We start from the raw sequence: 17,980 nt of genomic DNA on the forward strand, positions 1-17,980 counted from the left end.
GAATTATGAGGGCTTAATAAGAATCACTCGATTATTCAGACTACATAAGTATATGCGACTCATTGCTGCATGTAGGTACCTACACACGAAAAAAATCGGGCAATAGCCTCAATGATGGTTCGATTTTGAATCTCTTAGCGGATGTATGCAGGTTTCCTCACGGTGTTTTCCTTCCCCGAATCGCGACATCTATATGTATTTCTTTAATGGGATTTTTATTTCCAAAACTATTATTGAGCATATTTTAATGAAAATTTGGGATAAAAATTGTTAGTGGTGGTTAGGTAGTTTGGAAAGGATAGAGTTATGAATGAATAAAAAAATAGTGATAAAATAGGTCAAAAACAGAATTATAGTTCTAATTTGTTATTTCTGTTTCCGAACTTTTCGACTGTTAAGAATATTGATATTCGGTGTCAGGTAGACAACGAGGGCCTACCACGAAATTTTGATTATATCCCTGAAAGCGCCGATCATATCGACACAATTAATCGACAATCCCAACATCACCACCGCGCCCCGTCTTAAGGAGCGTCCACAGTGTAGCCGAGGCCGGCGCTCGCGCACGATCCAAAAATACCACCCGGCCATCCCGACACGCGGCGTGCCCTGAGCGCAACCCTTTTAAAAACAAAACAATTCGACCAACCAACTGTTTTTATTCCAAATTCGAACATCACGCTCGTCTTTTGCTGATTTAAAACTAGTTCTTTTTTTGAACTTCAAAGTGTTGTGCCAGTGGTCTCATGAGGGGCATGTCTCCGACTGCCTTGGGGGCCGATTTGCCCCAGTGGTGTGGTAAGGCTGAAAATTGCCCCCAAGCCCTCCTCGGATGGCTGTATTTGACACACGACCAGAATGATCAGGTAAGACGGATTTAGAACGTATTTAATGCCAACGTCACTGTGTTCCATAAAGTATTTTGGTTCGGGAATTTCACGTTTATTGCTCGTGTGTAAATGGTGTCAGAATAAATACGGATTATTATGGATTCATCTGCTGTTTTAGTACAAGATAAGCAGTATTGTTATTACGGATTTAATTACATTTTGAACTTTTTAAAATAAACTGAGACATCCGTAGGTCCGCAACATATATTCTGCCATTTCAAATAAACATTTTGTAGTTTGCATGTGAGTTTGTTAAATCATTATTTTGGCCTTTTTACTTACTGTGGGGATTATGTTTGTTACAAACAAATTCTACACCATTAACTAAAACTTCCTGTATTTCACGATCCACTTCCGTTATTGTCGATGTTTTCAGTTTTCTCTAAATTTTAGTACTTACCACTTTAAAACTTTTCCTAAAAACCGTCGTTTGTTAATTAAATATTTTTAATTCCTATTTTTTATACGAAATTACCAACACGACAATTGAATGAAATAATTCTGATATCGATGTATTTATACACCGTGAAATTTTAGTGGTTGTTTTCCCGCGGCAGGGCGATTTGCTATCGGTAGTACTTTCGAATTATGATAGACAAACTTTTAAATTAACTATTTTCCAAAAAAAAAATTACAGAAAAATAACCTAAACTCGAACAAGCGAAAAACAATAGTAACACACTAAAACTGCAAGTCGACGACAGTTCCCGATATTGTAAACAAATAAACAAGCACATGTTACTTTTTTAAATTGTGTAACAGGCTAGAGTGCTTTACTGTTTGACAACTGAAATTAAAATTTACTTAGACTGTTCAGACTGTTCCTTCACGATTAACTCAGTTGAAATAAAACCTTTTTATTAGTTTGATGATTGCCATTACGTTGTGTCAACTTTGGTAAATCGAATAATTACATCCTCTTCGCTTATTAAACTAATGTGATAACAGATCCTGTCAATGTCATCACTGCTATTTCTAGTAAAATGGATCGACATTACGAATATTCTAATTTAGAGTACGTCGCGATGGTGCAGCTGTATTACGCTAGGGCTAACTACGACTCCCACGCCGACCGGCGACTTTACGCGGAACCGAACCATTTACAGTCGCTGCGTCTTCGGGGGATTTTAAACCCCCAAGTTCCACACGGACGAACAATTGTCGCCGCAACACAGCGGCTGCTTAACCACGGGCAGTTTCAAACGCCAGCACATGCACAGGGCAGAGGTGATTGTGTATTGAACGTGGCGGATTGCAGTTCGAATAATTATTGCGGTATCGGGAAGTTTAAGTGTTTGTTTAAGTTTTTGATCATTAAAAGCTTGGTCTTAACTTGTTATGTTTACTTTTAAGGATCTGCAAACTAACTGCACGTAAAATGTGTGAAGGAAAAATAAATGGAACTACTTTTTAGGTTATTTTGTTTCATTCACTCAAAAGAATGAGGTAGGTACTACTGCAGTGCTACTACTGGTGTTAGGTCACTTTCGAGTTTCGATCGACACATTTATAAATCTGGCATTTCTTAACATTATTTAAAAAAAAGATTACACATCGACTGTATATCGATAGCAGAATCATTTCGTTGCGGGAAAACAACCACTAAAATTTCACGGTGTATATTTGCAACGGCCTGTAGATCTACTATTCCCTGATAGTTTATCAAAAATATAAAAGTCCCTGTATACCGGGTGTTTCCTGTTACACTGGCAAGTAATTAAAACATAGATTTGTTTATCGCGAACAAACAAACATACAAACAGACAGACTGCCGTATTTGAACTTCAAGATATTCACAAAAGACGACACCTACTAGATCCATCTAGCATGGATCTAGTAGGTGTCGTCTTTTGTGAATACGTATACGTTATAGTTTAGATATCAACTAGTTCTCTTTTGCAGCGCAATTCGGGCAACCAATGTCACTTTTACGTTAGATAGAGTAAGATATCTATTAGAAGTGAATTGGATCTCTAAGTCATATCCTGTGTAAATCGTTCAAGAGTATCTCCAGAATCGCGCAAATGTCAAATTTGACAGGTTAGATCTTAAACATATCGTTATCGTATCCTGGTGATGTCTAAAAGATATCTAATAGATATCTATTTCAAAATCCGAATCGGGCCCAGACACGGCGGGGACTTAATTTTATAAGGTGTTAATATAATTCCAGGATAGCAGGGACTTTTGACGCATTATTTCATCTGTTACTATTGATGCCGACTGTACTTTCATCTGTAATAATATGTTACGCAACGAAGGCCGCAAAAATATCTGACACGATATTTGTAGAGCCATAAGAGCGTGTCGCATAAAGTATGTAAACTAACGAAAAACATTTACCTACTCAAACCCGTTAATGTGTAGGTCACATTGAGCAACTTTTACTATGGCACCAACCCAGAAATCGCGAAAAGAAATTTGGTTGTTTCATACATTTTGCTGGTCTAGCATTGAAATTTTCTATGGGAGAGAGTCAATTTTTTTTTTTCACTATTTCGGGGTTGGTGCCATAGTCAAAGTTGCTCAGTGTGACCCATTCATTAACGGGCTTGAGTAAATGTTTTCGTTAATTTAGATAAGTTATATTTTTGCGGCCTCCGAAGAGTACTCGTAATACCGGGTGTGGCCTGTAATATGAGCAAAAAATTTAAGTGTAGGCTGTACTCTTCATACTGACCAACATTTGTTCAGCGACTTTTAAAAATAACTTGTGGTTTGGTTTTTAATACACGTTAAAATTTATTCTAAGACGCAATGTATTGCGAATTTTGTTATGTTTAAGACGTGACAAGCAACGTCAATCACAATGATATGGCGTGGCGATGGCGTCCATTGAAGACAATATTTATTTTTTATGAAAAATAGGGAGTCTAAATACTTGATAATTTATAAAAGTTGTTGAACAAAAGTGTCACCGTTTGAGGAATACAATCTATGTTTTAATTATTTGCCCATGTTACAGGCTACGCCCGGTATATTATTGCAGGTGACTGTACCTCTAGCTGTGCACATGTAAAAATACATCCCTTCGCCTCCAGCTGACGCCGGTATGTTTGTGTATCCACCACTGTTTATGCGCGCACGCAGCCGTGGTTCAATGGCCTCTGTTGTGCTGCTATTGGTCAAATCTGGAGTTTGAGACATTCAGAAATCAATGTCTCAGGCATTAGATCTCGTTAGGAAGAGAAACAATTAAATAATCAAGCTTAATATTGCTCATTTTTAAAACGGGACTCTATTATTAAGACTCCACTGTCCGTCTGTCTGTCACCAGGCTGTATTTCATGAACCGTAATAGTGTCACCTAGACAGTTGAAATTTTCACAGATGATGTATTTCTTTCTGTTGCCGCTATAACAAAAAATATGTACTAAAAAGTACGGAACCCTCGGTGGGCGAATCCGATCGCACTTGTCCAGTTTTTACAAATAATTTTCACATGTTTAGCTTGTGCAAAATTTATTATAATTTTTTAAAGTGCATTATTGACCTAATTTTTCAAAAATTGATGATTCGATTCGCTGAAGTCCCTAGAGAAAGGCCTCAAAGATTACTAATTACATTTATGGCAACCGTATTGATTCCGTGATATTCAAAAAGGTTCATCAAAATTACCACCAGGTTAGTTTACCATATTTACTTTGAACTTATAATAGTCTTATTGTTAGTCAAATTGACATGCTCTGCAATTTTTAAAACAACGTCTACCACAATCGGTTCCTAATGTTCCTATTCATCATATGTCTTAAGTGCATATCGAATAGAGTCCCTGATATAATTTTATGAGGATCCTTAACAAGCAGAACGATCCTCGATGGGGGCGATAGCGTTTAAACAGTTTAGATAGTTCTGTATCAATCAATTGATCGTCTTTTATTAAATAGCACGCTCCGTATAAACGGTGTTCATTTGAATGAGTTTTAAAGAATGGGGGTTTTCGATAAAACCGTCAACTTTTGGGTTATTTAGACTCAGAATCACAAGTACCTACTATTGAATGAGACTAAGGAAAAAAGTGTCCCTAGTATTTCATACAAATTTTGTGTGCTTTTCCAAAAATTTAAACAAACATTTTAAGTAACAGCTGCTTCATATAAAAATGAACTGTCATAATGGCCATCATTCGATGCGAGTGGTATAGTTTTACCCATGTGTGTGGTGTGGTATTTCATTAATTCAGGACTCGTTCCATTCATTAGGTACTTTTGCACTATTCACTAACCCGGGGTTAACCGGTTAAACCTGGATTTACCATGGTTACCAGTACAATTTGACACTGGGTTAAGTTAGTGGGCATGTTGCAAATGGCGCTTAACTTCTAATGGCATTTTTTTTTACTTACGAAATTGTCGACTGCCAATTCACATAATGGCATTTTTTTTCCTATGTTAGAAGCACTCCGTGACTTTGAGAGAAAACATCTTTGATATACTACAATATTTATCTTCAATTAAATTAAAATCCCATTTGTATGATATCAATCAAAGATTCAAAAGTACTTAATCCATTCCTTTGATGCTCATTTGTTTAACGGTATACGCTCAACGCTGACCGCGGGATTAAAATAGCGATCTAATATTAGTATTTACCTGGCCACGTGTATCTTCATACATGCTACGTTTAATCCTGAACTGATCCTACCACGTATATTTAATTACACGAATAGGTCTACCGCGATATAATTTCATTTAGGTGACCACAGCTGGTGCAATCCAGTTGAAACGTCGGAATACAAGGTAAAAACAATGAAATGATATCGTTGTAGACCTGTTTGCGTAATTTAAAAAAAAATCGGAAACGTTTAACATTATCCGATTTTCTTAGTATTCTAAAAATTTGGAGCGAACATTTATAATAATTAAACATTCGAAAATATCAAACATAGCTGTGGTTGATATACAACAAATTGTATCAAGATATTTTCAATTATGTTACTATCCAGAGAGGAAAATGAGGACTATGTTTGTATGAAAAGGCAATTTCGCGCGGTTCCTCAACTTTCATCTAAACTCTGAAGTTGACTTTTAACAATTTTGACAATCCAGTTACCATAAAAATGTAGCGCCGTATAATACCTTAAGCTGTCAATCTCAGAGCCACGATTTATTCTTACAATCTTCTATATACAGTCTTAAATTATTTGCATAACGTTAATGCTCCAGTGCTGGACACTATCCCAATGGTTACCACTTTCAATTTCAATTCCTAGATACAGACTAGGCAGGAATGAAGGTCTCGCAAACTAGGATTTTTACCATAAAGATTTTTACTTTTTTGCATGAGGGCCATGATCCGCCTTAGAAACTTTCGCGCGGGCGTTTTTGGGCCGAGGAGCCTGGTTGCTGCTGTTAGGAACAGTTCCACTCTCAATGAATGCTGAACCCCTGGAGCCTGGTTCCCGCGGGCCGAACAGTGGGCACTCGCTTTGGGTGTCGGCGGGCCGGATTGGAACATTTGGAACGCGTCGCGGGCCGGATTTGGCCCACGGGCCGACTGGGCCGTGTACGGCCGTAGATTCCGGCGCTTAATTTTCTATAACAGCTGATATAGAAAATAGAAAACGATCCGAAGCTCCGGAAGCTCCGGCCCGGACACGGCCCGTTCTAACGTGAGTAATCCTTAACAAAAATCCGCTACAAACAGTCGTAAATTTGATCCGGCAGTGTCAGGTTGGACAAAGGTACCTACAGCCAACGTCCCTAATGAGACAGGCTCAGGTGTCAAAGGACCGGACGCGTTCATAGGTAACTTGCCACTCATTCGCAATGTAAACATCACAGAGCTGCCACGTAACTATAGTTTAGATGTAGACAAAATAGGACAGTGGTTCCCACAGTTGACTGGGCTCCGACCCACCTAACAAAAGCTGTTAAATTGGGGACCCACCCCTTGGATGTCGTAAAAAGGGGGTGTGGGAATGGTATCCTTAAAAAGTACCTACTTATTTCCTTTTTGGAATTTATTAAAAAAAAAACCTAAAAACCTAAAGAAGCGCTGGTGGCCTAGCGGTGAGAGCGTGCGTCTTGCAATCTGGAGGTCGCGGGTTTAAACCCCGGTTCGTACCAATGAGTTTTTCGGAACTTATGTACGAAATATCATTTGATATTTACCAGTCGCTTTTCGGTGAAGGAAAACATCGTGAGGAAACCGGACTAATCCCAATAAGGCCTAGTTTACCCTCTGGGTTGGAAGGTCAGATGGCAGTCGCTTTTGTAAAAACTAGTGCCTACGTCAAATCATGGGATTGGTTGTCAAGCGGACCCCAGGCTCTTAAGAGCCGTGGCGAAATGCCGGGATAACGCGAGGAAGAAGAAAAACACCTAAATTTTGTATTATTGCCATACCTACATTCTTTAAATAGGTATCCACATTATTGTGATAAATTGATCATTTGCTATCTATTTTATTTACAAGATTTTGTTATAAAACTCAACATGTGTCATCATCCCTATTAGAGTCCCTTTTTGAAATTACCCGACAATTTTAAGAATTTATTTTATTTATTTCTCTAAATATACCTTACGTGACCAAATAAGTACCTTGACCAAAAATAATGAAGAAGATTGAACAGAAAAATACTGCCGTATTCGAACTTCAAGAAATTTACAAGAGACGACATGTACTAGATCCATTCTAGATACGCTAAAGTTTAGATATCAACTAGTTCTCTTTTGCAGCGCAATTCGGGCAACCATCAATGTCACTTTTACGTTAGATAGAGTAAGATATCTATTAGATGTGAATTAGATCTCTAAGTCATATCCTGTGGAATTCGTTCAAGAGTATATCTCCAGAATCGCGCAAATGTCAAATTTGACAGGTTAGATCTTAAACATATCGTTATCGTATCTTGGTGATGTCTAAAATATGTCTAAAAGATGTTTACTTCATAATCCGAATCGAGCCCATACTCCTTTCCATAAACCCCTTGCAGTATCCAAAAAGTTGATGACGAATCATCACAGCACTCGAGAGCTTCCGACACCAGTTCTGACTAACAGCCACACTACTAACCATTTGTAGACCTTAAGTTGTTGCAATAAAGTTGATAATCAGTTAAATGTCGACGAGTAGGTACTCTATTAATATCGGGACCACCACTCTAGGTATTTATACTCGTAACCCATAAACGATGATGATTGGTTAATTAAGCTTTGATTAGAATTCCGTGCGTAGTTTCGTATGTTTTAAAGTCATAATAATTATGTATAATACAGGGGGCCCACAATGGGCCAGCGTGGGCCAGTCTGGGGGACGCATTTATTCGTTGGAGCAGGGGTGCGAAACTCTTGACTTCGGCTAAACTCGGCTCCGCTCGGCTCAGCATTGCTCCGAGCAATTATTAGGGTTGGCACCACTTGACTCCCTTTTGCATGCAGGACCACAGATAAAATAATCACTTGAATTTTGACAACCCTAAGTAGCCGAAAGGGATGGTGCCATATATTAGAAGGGGATAACATTATTCGACCCTAAACCGCTGTCAAACATCGGTTTTGTAGGAAGTTTCCTTTCTGTACGGCAGTACTATTATTTATTCTGTGGTTGGAGGGAGCAAATGACATTGCTATCTCATCCTACCGCATGGCTGCGTCCCTTGGACTGGCCGGCGCTGGCCCATTGTATACAGAGGGGCTACCGCAAAAACCGATATTCGCAAATTGCGGGGATCTTTCTCTTTTACTCCAATGAAGGCGTAATAAGAGTGACAGAGAAAGATGCCCGCAATTTTCGAACTTCGATGTTCGCGGTTATGGCCCAGGGGTCTTAAAAGCGGTGGTGGACAAGTAGAACTGACGTCCGACTTTCAATCCGGAGGTCGCGTCCAAAATGCTCAAATCCTGGCTCGTATTATATACCAATGAGTTTTTCGGCTTATGTACGGAATATCATTTCATATTTACCACTAACTTTTCGGTGTAGGAAGACATCGTGCGGAAACCTGCATACATCTGCGGAGAAATTCAAAGGTGTATGTGAAGTCCCCAACGCGCATTGGGCCAGCGTGGTGACTATAGTTCAAACCCTTTCATTCTTAAGAGGAGTAGCAGTGAGACGTATATTTTAGGCAAAATTATTTTTATTTATTTATTTATTGTTAATAGTGAAACCATCCCACACTAGCGTCTCCTGATGAGCGTCGGCGTCTAAACAACTCTATGGCTGCTGCTGGACGCAAAGTTGGCGACTGCGCAGTGACGCCATTTTCCATATGAGTTAACTAGACGCCGACGCTCGGGAGACACTATTTGGGCGTTTTCTAAAATAAATATCGAAAACCTGATTCTATCAAATCTGGACATTCTTGGGCATTTCTTGGGCTCATTCTGCTCAGAATCAACAGCATTCTCCATCCAAAATTTTTCACTTGTATGGACGTGACATAGTGGAATGTACAATTTTCATACATATTTTTGGGACAAGTTTTTTTATCATCAGGATTGAATATGCTAGTGATTCTGAGTTGAAAGAACCCAAAAACACCAGGATATGTGAGAATCGGGTTTTCAATATTTATTTTAGAAAACGCCCATTTATCAAAATCGCTGCAGACTTTTCTTGGTCTAACTCTAGTCGATAAGTATATTTTTTTGGTTCTTTTACAAATACAAATATCTACAAATGCATTTATTTCATTACTTTTTACATCAGTTCTTAGGTATAATATAATGGTTAGGTAGGTAATTAGTCCATCTTAGGTATATATGGATTACCTAAGTAGGTAAGTTTTATCTAAACCTTTCTTTTAGGTTCTAAAATACCCTTGACTCTTGATTGGTTTGATTGGAGATGGCTGCTTTACGTAAAATTTAAGTCAAGAAGAGTACCGATTATAATTGTGTGATAGCTACTAGTGACCTAAATCTATTTGAGAATAAATCCTTAGTCATATTAATCGAAATGATTAATCTTAATAGTCTGAAGAGTATGACGCGCATGCGCGGTGGACCGTAATGCGCGTAGCAGATGCGAGCACACGCCGCGATTTCATTTGTTTCTCGACGTACTGCCGTATTCAAACTTCAAGATATTTACAAGAGACGACACGTACTAGATCCATTCTAGATACGTTATAATTTAGATATCAACTAGTTCTCTTTTGCAGCGCAATTCGGGCAACCAATGTCACTTTTACGTTAGATAGAGTAAGATATCTATTAGATGTGAATTAGATCTCTAAGTCATATCCTGTGGAAATCGTTCTAGAGTATTTCCAGAATCGCGCAAATGTCAAAATTGACAGGTCAGATCTTAAACATATCGTTATCGTATCTTGGTGATGTCTAAAAGATGTCTAATAAATGTATATTTCATAATCCGAATCGGGCCCACACTATTCGAAATTCGAATGTCTTCTGTCTGTTTTGATTTAACAATTTGTTAAAGATCTTGTTTTGATACGACCTTTAAGATGGCTCACGTTGATTGGTGCATGCGAAATAAATAAATAAATAAATATTTGGGGATGTCTTACACCGATCAACCTAGCCCCAAACTAAGCAAAGCTTGATGTGCTAGACGACATTCTTGATCTCAGAATTTCAAAAGTTAACCCACCATATTTCTCCTTTCAGTGGCTCCCGGGTTCAGTATGGGGCCCTCTACCCACTGCGGCGACGTCCACCCAAGCGCCTTCAGACGACACCAGTTCTTTGGCAGAGCAGCTAGCAGCACTGTCGCTACGGCGTCCGCCGCGCCCGCCACCGCCTGCTTATATGTGTCACCTTTGCTTTAATAAGGGACATTACATCGGAGACTGTCCTCAGGTAAGACCAACTTTAATTAATTATATTTATATTATAAGATATAGACCTAATCTCTCTTAACTAAGACGCGACTTTGACTTCGACAATTTGAGAAATCTGCAACGATATCGAGAAACTTTTTTTAAGAACACAAAAAAACAAGCATTTTGAGTGCTTAAGTCATTGTTTATTTTCATAGCTCTGGATACGATGGATGCGATAAAAAAATCAAAATGCAACAGCAATCACTGAATGAATGAGTTCACAATTTCTTTTGAAATAATGCCCAACCACGCATTAAGTAGGTACCTATTGCAAAATAAAAACAGATGTATGGTAGTATCAGAGTGACCTTGATGTCAGAATGTCAAAATTTGTAATCCGTCAACAAATGCTTCTTTGACCAGCGGGCGGGGTGCCAATTATTTGACATTTTAGCTGTAGAAGATAAGGAATTACTTAATACAATATTTTATTGTATTAGCAAACTTTGGATTAAGTACTGACGTGTAATAAGCTCTGCTACTGTATTAATGTTGACTGTAATTAATACCTGCCTATATTTTTAGACGCAAAATTGATGAATAAAGTTGCCAATTTTCTCAGACATTTAGTGCTTCGCTTATCAGTATTTTCATATCACAAATAACTTAAGCAAAGCTAAGTGGGATCACAGTTCACACACTTCACCAGTAAGTGGCTCCAGAAACAAAAGAAGCTTTTAAACCATAATTTTAGAGCCGGAGTGAGCAAAAACTAAGACAAATAGCTGGCGTGGGGCCGTAAATTAAATCTTAAGACACAACAGGGCTAGCACATGTGCGTTTTGACCCCAGATGCGTCTTTTGGAGCTGAATTGTTTTAAAAGTTTATTTAACGTTTTCTTATTTGTAAGATTCTAGTTTGTTTATAATGTTAATGGTTTCTTCCATTGCCGCGATATCGCCTATAATTATTTTAATTAAATACATTCCGACATTTTTAGTCTTTTGATAGCTCTCAAGGAGTTGACTTTTTAATATTTGTTGTTTAACACATTACACTGCCATGAACATGACAGGTGTGTTCATTTTGTATTGGAAATGTGGCGCTTGGCATCAAAAGTGTTAATTTGAGTACAGAATCTTTGAGTACGGAGTTAAAATGTTTGATAATCTTATTTATTAAGTTGTTTCGTTCGAATAGTCGAATTAAGGTGATATTATACCCAAATGACATTCGGAGATTGGCACGAAACGAAAGCGAACCAAAACAGAAACTCATTTCCAAGATTTAGCTAGATGTTTTGTATATAAAGGCAGCAATTAGGACACGTCGCAAGACTCAGCCGACGTGTCTTAAATTATATTCTTCGAAGCTTTTGCAATAATCGTTCAAGTTTCCAAGCCTTACCAGAGCAATCGCCAGGTTTGGAACAAGGCCCAAGTTGTCAACAATATTGAAAGAGCATCTCAAATCGGGGCAGCCCTAGGTCATAGTTCAGGAACAAAGATTGTTTGTGTCCGTTGTGCCATCGTATCCGCGTTACAATGCCTGCTTTGTGCGCCGTAGTGCCAGTGGGTACGATTCTGGCCCCGTGACTGCCACGTACAATCTCCGTGGTTATCTTTTTAGGGTTCCGTACCCAAAGGGTAAAAACGGGACCCTATTACCAAAGACATATGTCACTTCGTATAAGATGAATAAAGTCTAAGAAAAAAACGTGCCTCGGAAATCAAGAAAAAGTCATTCTCGGATAGATGGCGCACACACCTTTAGCCTATGCCCGGGTAGATGGTGTGACGACACCGTTTCATATTTAACAATTTTAACACATGTGTGAATGAACATGGGTCAAAATGATATAAAAATAATAAGATCATTTATCCATATATATTAATTGTATACGTGTTTATTTCGAGTTATAGTCGTGTGTCGATAGATGGCAGTAAATTTCCAGTGACTACAACATTTACTATGACAGGACCCCTCTATACCAACTATTCTTTTTGCTATTACTAAGACTCCGCTGTCCGTCTGTCCGACTGTCCGTCTGTCCGTCTCTCCGTCTGTCCCGTCTGTTCGTTTGTCCGTCTGTCCATCTGTCCGTCCGTCTGTCTGTTCCCAACAGGCAGTTTTCAGGAACCATGATAGCAAACGTCTAGTTGAAATTTTCACAGATGATATATTTCTGTTGCCGCTATACGAGTAACAACAAAATTACTAAAAACAAAATAAAATAAATATTGAAATGGGACTCCCATACAACAAAAGTGTTTTTTTATTACTTTTTTGCGAAATGGTATGGAACCCTTCGTGCGCGAGCCTGACTCGCACTTCGCCGGTTTTTTATATTTTGGGACAATCTTACACAGATCGACCTAGCCTCACACTAAGCAAAGCTAGTACTATGTAGGAGATGTGACAGTACACATAGTATATAGATAATAATTAAATAATGATAACGTCCATAATTCAGGAACACAAATTTGCGATAAATACACAAATAAATGCTTTTATTACCAGGATTCAAACCCGGGACCTCCTGCTTAGTAGGCAGTCACTATTTATTTACCAAGTAAGGAGACCGTAACTAACTAATAGATAAATCAATAGGTATAAATCTTACAGTTTCAATTAAAATTTAATATAGAGCGTGACTCCATCCTTCCTAAAAATACCTACTTGTACTTAATCTAGTAAAAATTATTGGTAGGTACATTCAATGTCAATCTTAAAATCTAGTTAACAATTTACTAAACGATGTCAAAGATTACAATACAATACAATACAAGGTATAAATTGTTTCAATTACCAACTCAGATCTAATAAAAGAAATACCTTCCTCATGCCAGTTACACTTTGTAGCATATCACCATAGTGGCCATTCTGTTTATATATAAAACACCACTTGTTATGCTTTAAAGGCCCCACTTAACCATAACATCCCATCTAGCCTTACCTTCTAGGAAAGTCAACGAGGCTACATTCAATTCTCAAGCATTAGCTGATTCGGTGTAATTCGATCGTCTACCCACTCGAATAGGGCTGGGGTCCTATTCGACTCGTGATAGCGATAGGGCGTGACGTGCCACCATGTTATAATTTAAGTTGTGTGGAGGTCGGGTCATGAAGTGTTATTGTAACGTGTTGAATAGGCCCCTTCCTTGTGTCATGCCATGAGCTTTGTGAAGTCTATAAAGCTGCTTATGTGCTTGTTTGCCACCATTAATGAGCTATAGTAAAAAAAATACTGTTGAATCTCTTGATGTATAAAATTCTGAAGTAGGTTAAGTAGGTCGTTTAAAATGGGTCCACTATGACACTTTGCAATTATACTTTTACCAACTTAAGTGATCTTTGAACAAGCAATAGTCGACTTTATATCGGTGGTGTAAGCACTTTAACGACTGAATATATGAGTAGTTAAACAATGTAAGTGAAGTTGCAGAGCCACAGATTGTAAAAACAAAGACTTTTATTTGTTACACTTATGCACACATGATTTTGAACCCCATTTCATAGAAGATTATATAGGTTGTAAGTTGAATGTTTTTTTTTAGTATGCTCGCAATTTTATTCTACTAGTCGATACAGTTAATGTTAATGATAACATTTCTCCAAGAAACATTTCCAGGTCTTACACTCGTCTGTCGTATAAAATATCCATAAAATCTAATATTTAGTACTCAAGATTTTTTTAAACAAGCCAAATTGAAGAAATAAATAAAAATCCTTAAATGCAGTTTTGTTTCTTTTTGAAAATAAAGGAATGTCTCCTGTAGGTAAGTAAAATGAGCCAGCTTAAGGATTTAAGGTAGTTTCCCTCCAGGGCCCGACTTATCTTTCCACACTGTATATATTTTATTCGCCCCATCTAATCCATATTTTCTTTCAATTCCAGGCCCGTCCCAAAGGCGAGGGTCTGACGCCGTATCAGGGCAAGAAACGGTGCTTCGGCGAGTACAAGTGTCCCAAGTGCAAGCGCAAGTGGATGTCTGGGAACTCCTGGGCCAATAATGGACAGGAGTGCATCAAGTGTAGGATCAACGTGTTTCCACATAAGCAGGTTAATATATAATACATATAATCACGCCTATTTCCCGGAGGGGTAGGCAGAGACCACAGATTTCCACTTGCTACATACCTCTTTCACTTCCTTCACATTCATAACATTCCTCATACACGCTCGCCGGTTTAGGGTGCTCTTGCGCCTTTCTTCAGGATTTCCCCGATCTGATCAGAGAAAGTCCGCCGAGGTCTACCCCTTCCAACTCCCACTTCCACTTCTCCCTCATACACTCTCTTTGTCAGCCTTCTTTCACTCATTCTTTCCACATGTCCAAATCATCTCAACATACCTTTCTCAATTTTTGTCACTACATCTACATTCAGTTAATGTCTTTTCTTTGTAAGTGGGGTTAAACAAGTGTACGAATCGGCTGATGGTACCACCTCTCTGATATATATGTCGGCTGGCCAGCTGTCTCTTGAAACTCAGTGGAGAATAAGCATGATGAAAGTCTCTCACAGCCAAGGTCAGTACATCTTTGGGGCCTCTAGAAAACCTTACTCAGCAGTAGTAACACAACGCTACATAGTAGCAGTGTTGTTGAGGTTTTGGTCTTCAGCACGATGGAAGAACGTCCCAGGTACTGTTGCGAGTACAAGTGCCCCAAGTGCAAGTGGATGTCAGGAAACTCCTGATCCAATAATGGGCAGGAGTGCATCAAGTGCAGGATCAACGTGTTTCCACATAAGCAGGTTAATTGTAACAGTTTTGAATGATTCACGGTTAGTTACACTAGACTTATATCGACCGGGATATGAACCGTGATTACCTTTTGTATTGTTTTGGAGCTCCCGATATTTCGACGCAGTTACATATATGCATCTTGTTAACGGGTAACTGATGACAGCGGGTGGGTTAAAGTTGTGTCATCAGTTATCATCAGTAAGGGTAACATTCCATTTCCAACGACAGCTGCACTACTGTCAATTTTACTATGGAAATTGACAATGACAGCGACGCGTTCAGTACCGGTAGTGCAGCTGCGGTTATAGTCCGTTTTTTTTAGCATTAGAAAGAACTTCGCAGAAGTAAGCTTGTGGTTCCAAATCCGGCACTTTTAGCGGTAATAATTTGAAGTAAATTATATGTATTGACCATGCTACATTAGATAAATCAATAATTATTAACAATTAAAGAACCTGATAAAAACTGCACGCTTGCTTCTGTGGAGTTCTTTCTAATGCTAAAAAAAACGAACTATAGAAATGGAATGTTACCATTATGTACCAAAAGGTAATCACGGTTCATATCCCGGTCGATATAAAGATCGGTTCATATCCAGGTAAATTGTACATCTTAGTACAGTTACAGTGCCACGGCCCGGTCTAGCGTGAGTCATCCTTTATGTGACTATGGAATTTCCTAATGAATATTTTTTTCTAATTTCAGAGACCACTTGAGAAGCCAGACGGTCTGGACGTGAGTGACCAGTCCAAGATCCATCCACAGCATCTCTGCCAAAAATGTCGCTCGCTCGGTTACTATTGCCGCCGCGAATATTAATTCGAAGATGCACCATACTAATGTGCTGGAGTATATTAAAACAAAATCGTCTACATTTTTGCTATAAATCACAGAATAAATAATTAAACGAATTGCTTGACGAGGTGTGCCTGTACTTACCTATGACAAACTTGACTTTAACCAACTTAAGCTGACCACTGACTAACAGGGCGCCGGACATTATCGGCCTGTCAGTTAGAACAAAAATTTGACAGTTCCGAACCGGCCGATATCGTCCAGTGGACTGTTAGTCAGTGGTCGGCTTTAGAAGATATACACCAAACGGAGAAGCAATGTCTGTAATTTTCGCTACAAAATAGTCTGCCGAAATTTGCGGGGGAGGGGCACGTCAAATGTATACGTAACGTAAAAATAGCTAAATCAGATAAACGTCTGTCCATACAATGTGTATGACCATTGGCCGCCTATTTTCAACAGAGGGAAACTCCTGTTAATGGCTAATAAGTTTGTTTGGTTATATCGTTTAACCAACCAATGACTGTGTTGCTCCAAAGAATTATGGTTCTTACCTAATACCAATAGATTTGCACAGATGAGATACCAAACGAAACGATCGACCGTTATTATATTTAGGAATATTTTATAATGGTTTTGAAACATTTAATTGTATATTTCGTATATTGCTTGTTATGGGTGTACGATTACTAGCTTAGAGCTTAATTTTACATGGTAATATTATTTTATAGATTTTGATAAAGATTTATTTTATCAATTTACTTATATCATAAATATTCTTGAAAATTCGTTAGACATTAAATACTTTTGTTTCTAAATGAAACATTACTGAATCGCGATTAGAAAGGGATTGAGATAGCTGTCAATTCATATTGATTTTGACGTAAGTGTATGGAAATCTGTTATTTCTAATCCCTTTCTGATCGCGGCATGATAATAACCGTGCCCGGCTTTTTCCCTAGGTATGTATTATTAAAATCAGTGAGCATTTGAGATTTATTCATTTTAATTTGAGTGCTTTTTTTATACCATAAATATTGTTTTTAATGGACCTTTTTAATTAAGTAATTGATAAGCGTTTTCTCCAAACGGCATTACAGTTACTTATGGATTTATTTGTATATTTAGACGGTTTTAAAATTGTTATAAAAAATGTTAAATGTTTAAATTAAACGTACAGTCAGCTGCAAAAACTATAGCTGGACTTTGCATCCAGAAGGAGAATATTGCATCTGATTGTACATTTTTAACCGTTTTACTAATATCATTGATATAAAGGCAGCTATTATGTATATAATGATATAAAGTTTATATTCATTTATCGATTTTATCATCATTTTCATTTCGAGTAACATTTATATTATATGATATAGGTAATCGAAAATGATAACTCATATGCTTAGTAAATTCGTTCTATTACCTCCATTCATCAAAGTCATATGGGTTCACCCACATATTACTTCACAGCACCAGTCGGTCTACCATGAGTTGCGTTCTCGCGCGCGACTCCATACATCTAGCGCGACTTCAAGTATGGACTCGCGCACGAGAACGCAACTTATGCTAGAGTGCCAGGAGAGGGGGGGGGGGTCATGCCAAGTGTGACAGTACGTATTAAATACCTACCGCTTTCCTATGAAAAAGTGTGACAAGGGGGGTTGGGAGAGGGATCTAAAAAATCGAAATTTTGTGTGGTGTGATTAATGGATGACCCCTATGTAAAATGACTTACATAATTATGTACGACGTTTATACATATATTCATTTTACCAATTAAGAGAGATGTTATAAGAGAGATGGCCTTATTATTT

General features: G+C 38.2%; 1 protein-coding gene across 1 annotated transcript; it reads left to right on the forward strand.

Annotated features, from left to right (window-relative positions):
* The first annotated feature begins 477 nt into the window (after positions 1-477).
* Positions 478-17,047, forward strand: LOC134672607 (zinc finger CCHC domain-containing protein 24-like). Its single transcript, XM_063530561.1, has 4 exons — positions 478-866; positions 10,469-10,660; positions 14,523-14,687; positions 16,080-17,047. Exons 1-4 carry the CDS (start codon positions 747-749, stop codon positions 16,191-16,193), a joined length of 591 nt encoding a protein of 196 aa, XP_063386631.1. The 5' UTR covers positions 478-746; the 3' UTR covers positions 16,194-17,047.
* Positions 17,048-17,980: the final 933 nt, after the last annotated feature.

Source organism: Cydia fagiglandana, chromosome 17 (genome assembly GCF_963556715.1).
Source record: "Cydia fagiglandana chromosome 17, ilCydFagi1.1, whole genome shotgun sequence".
NCBI lineage: Eukaryota > Metazoa > Arthropoda > Insecta > Lepidoptera > Tortricidae > Cydia > Cydia fagiglandana.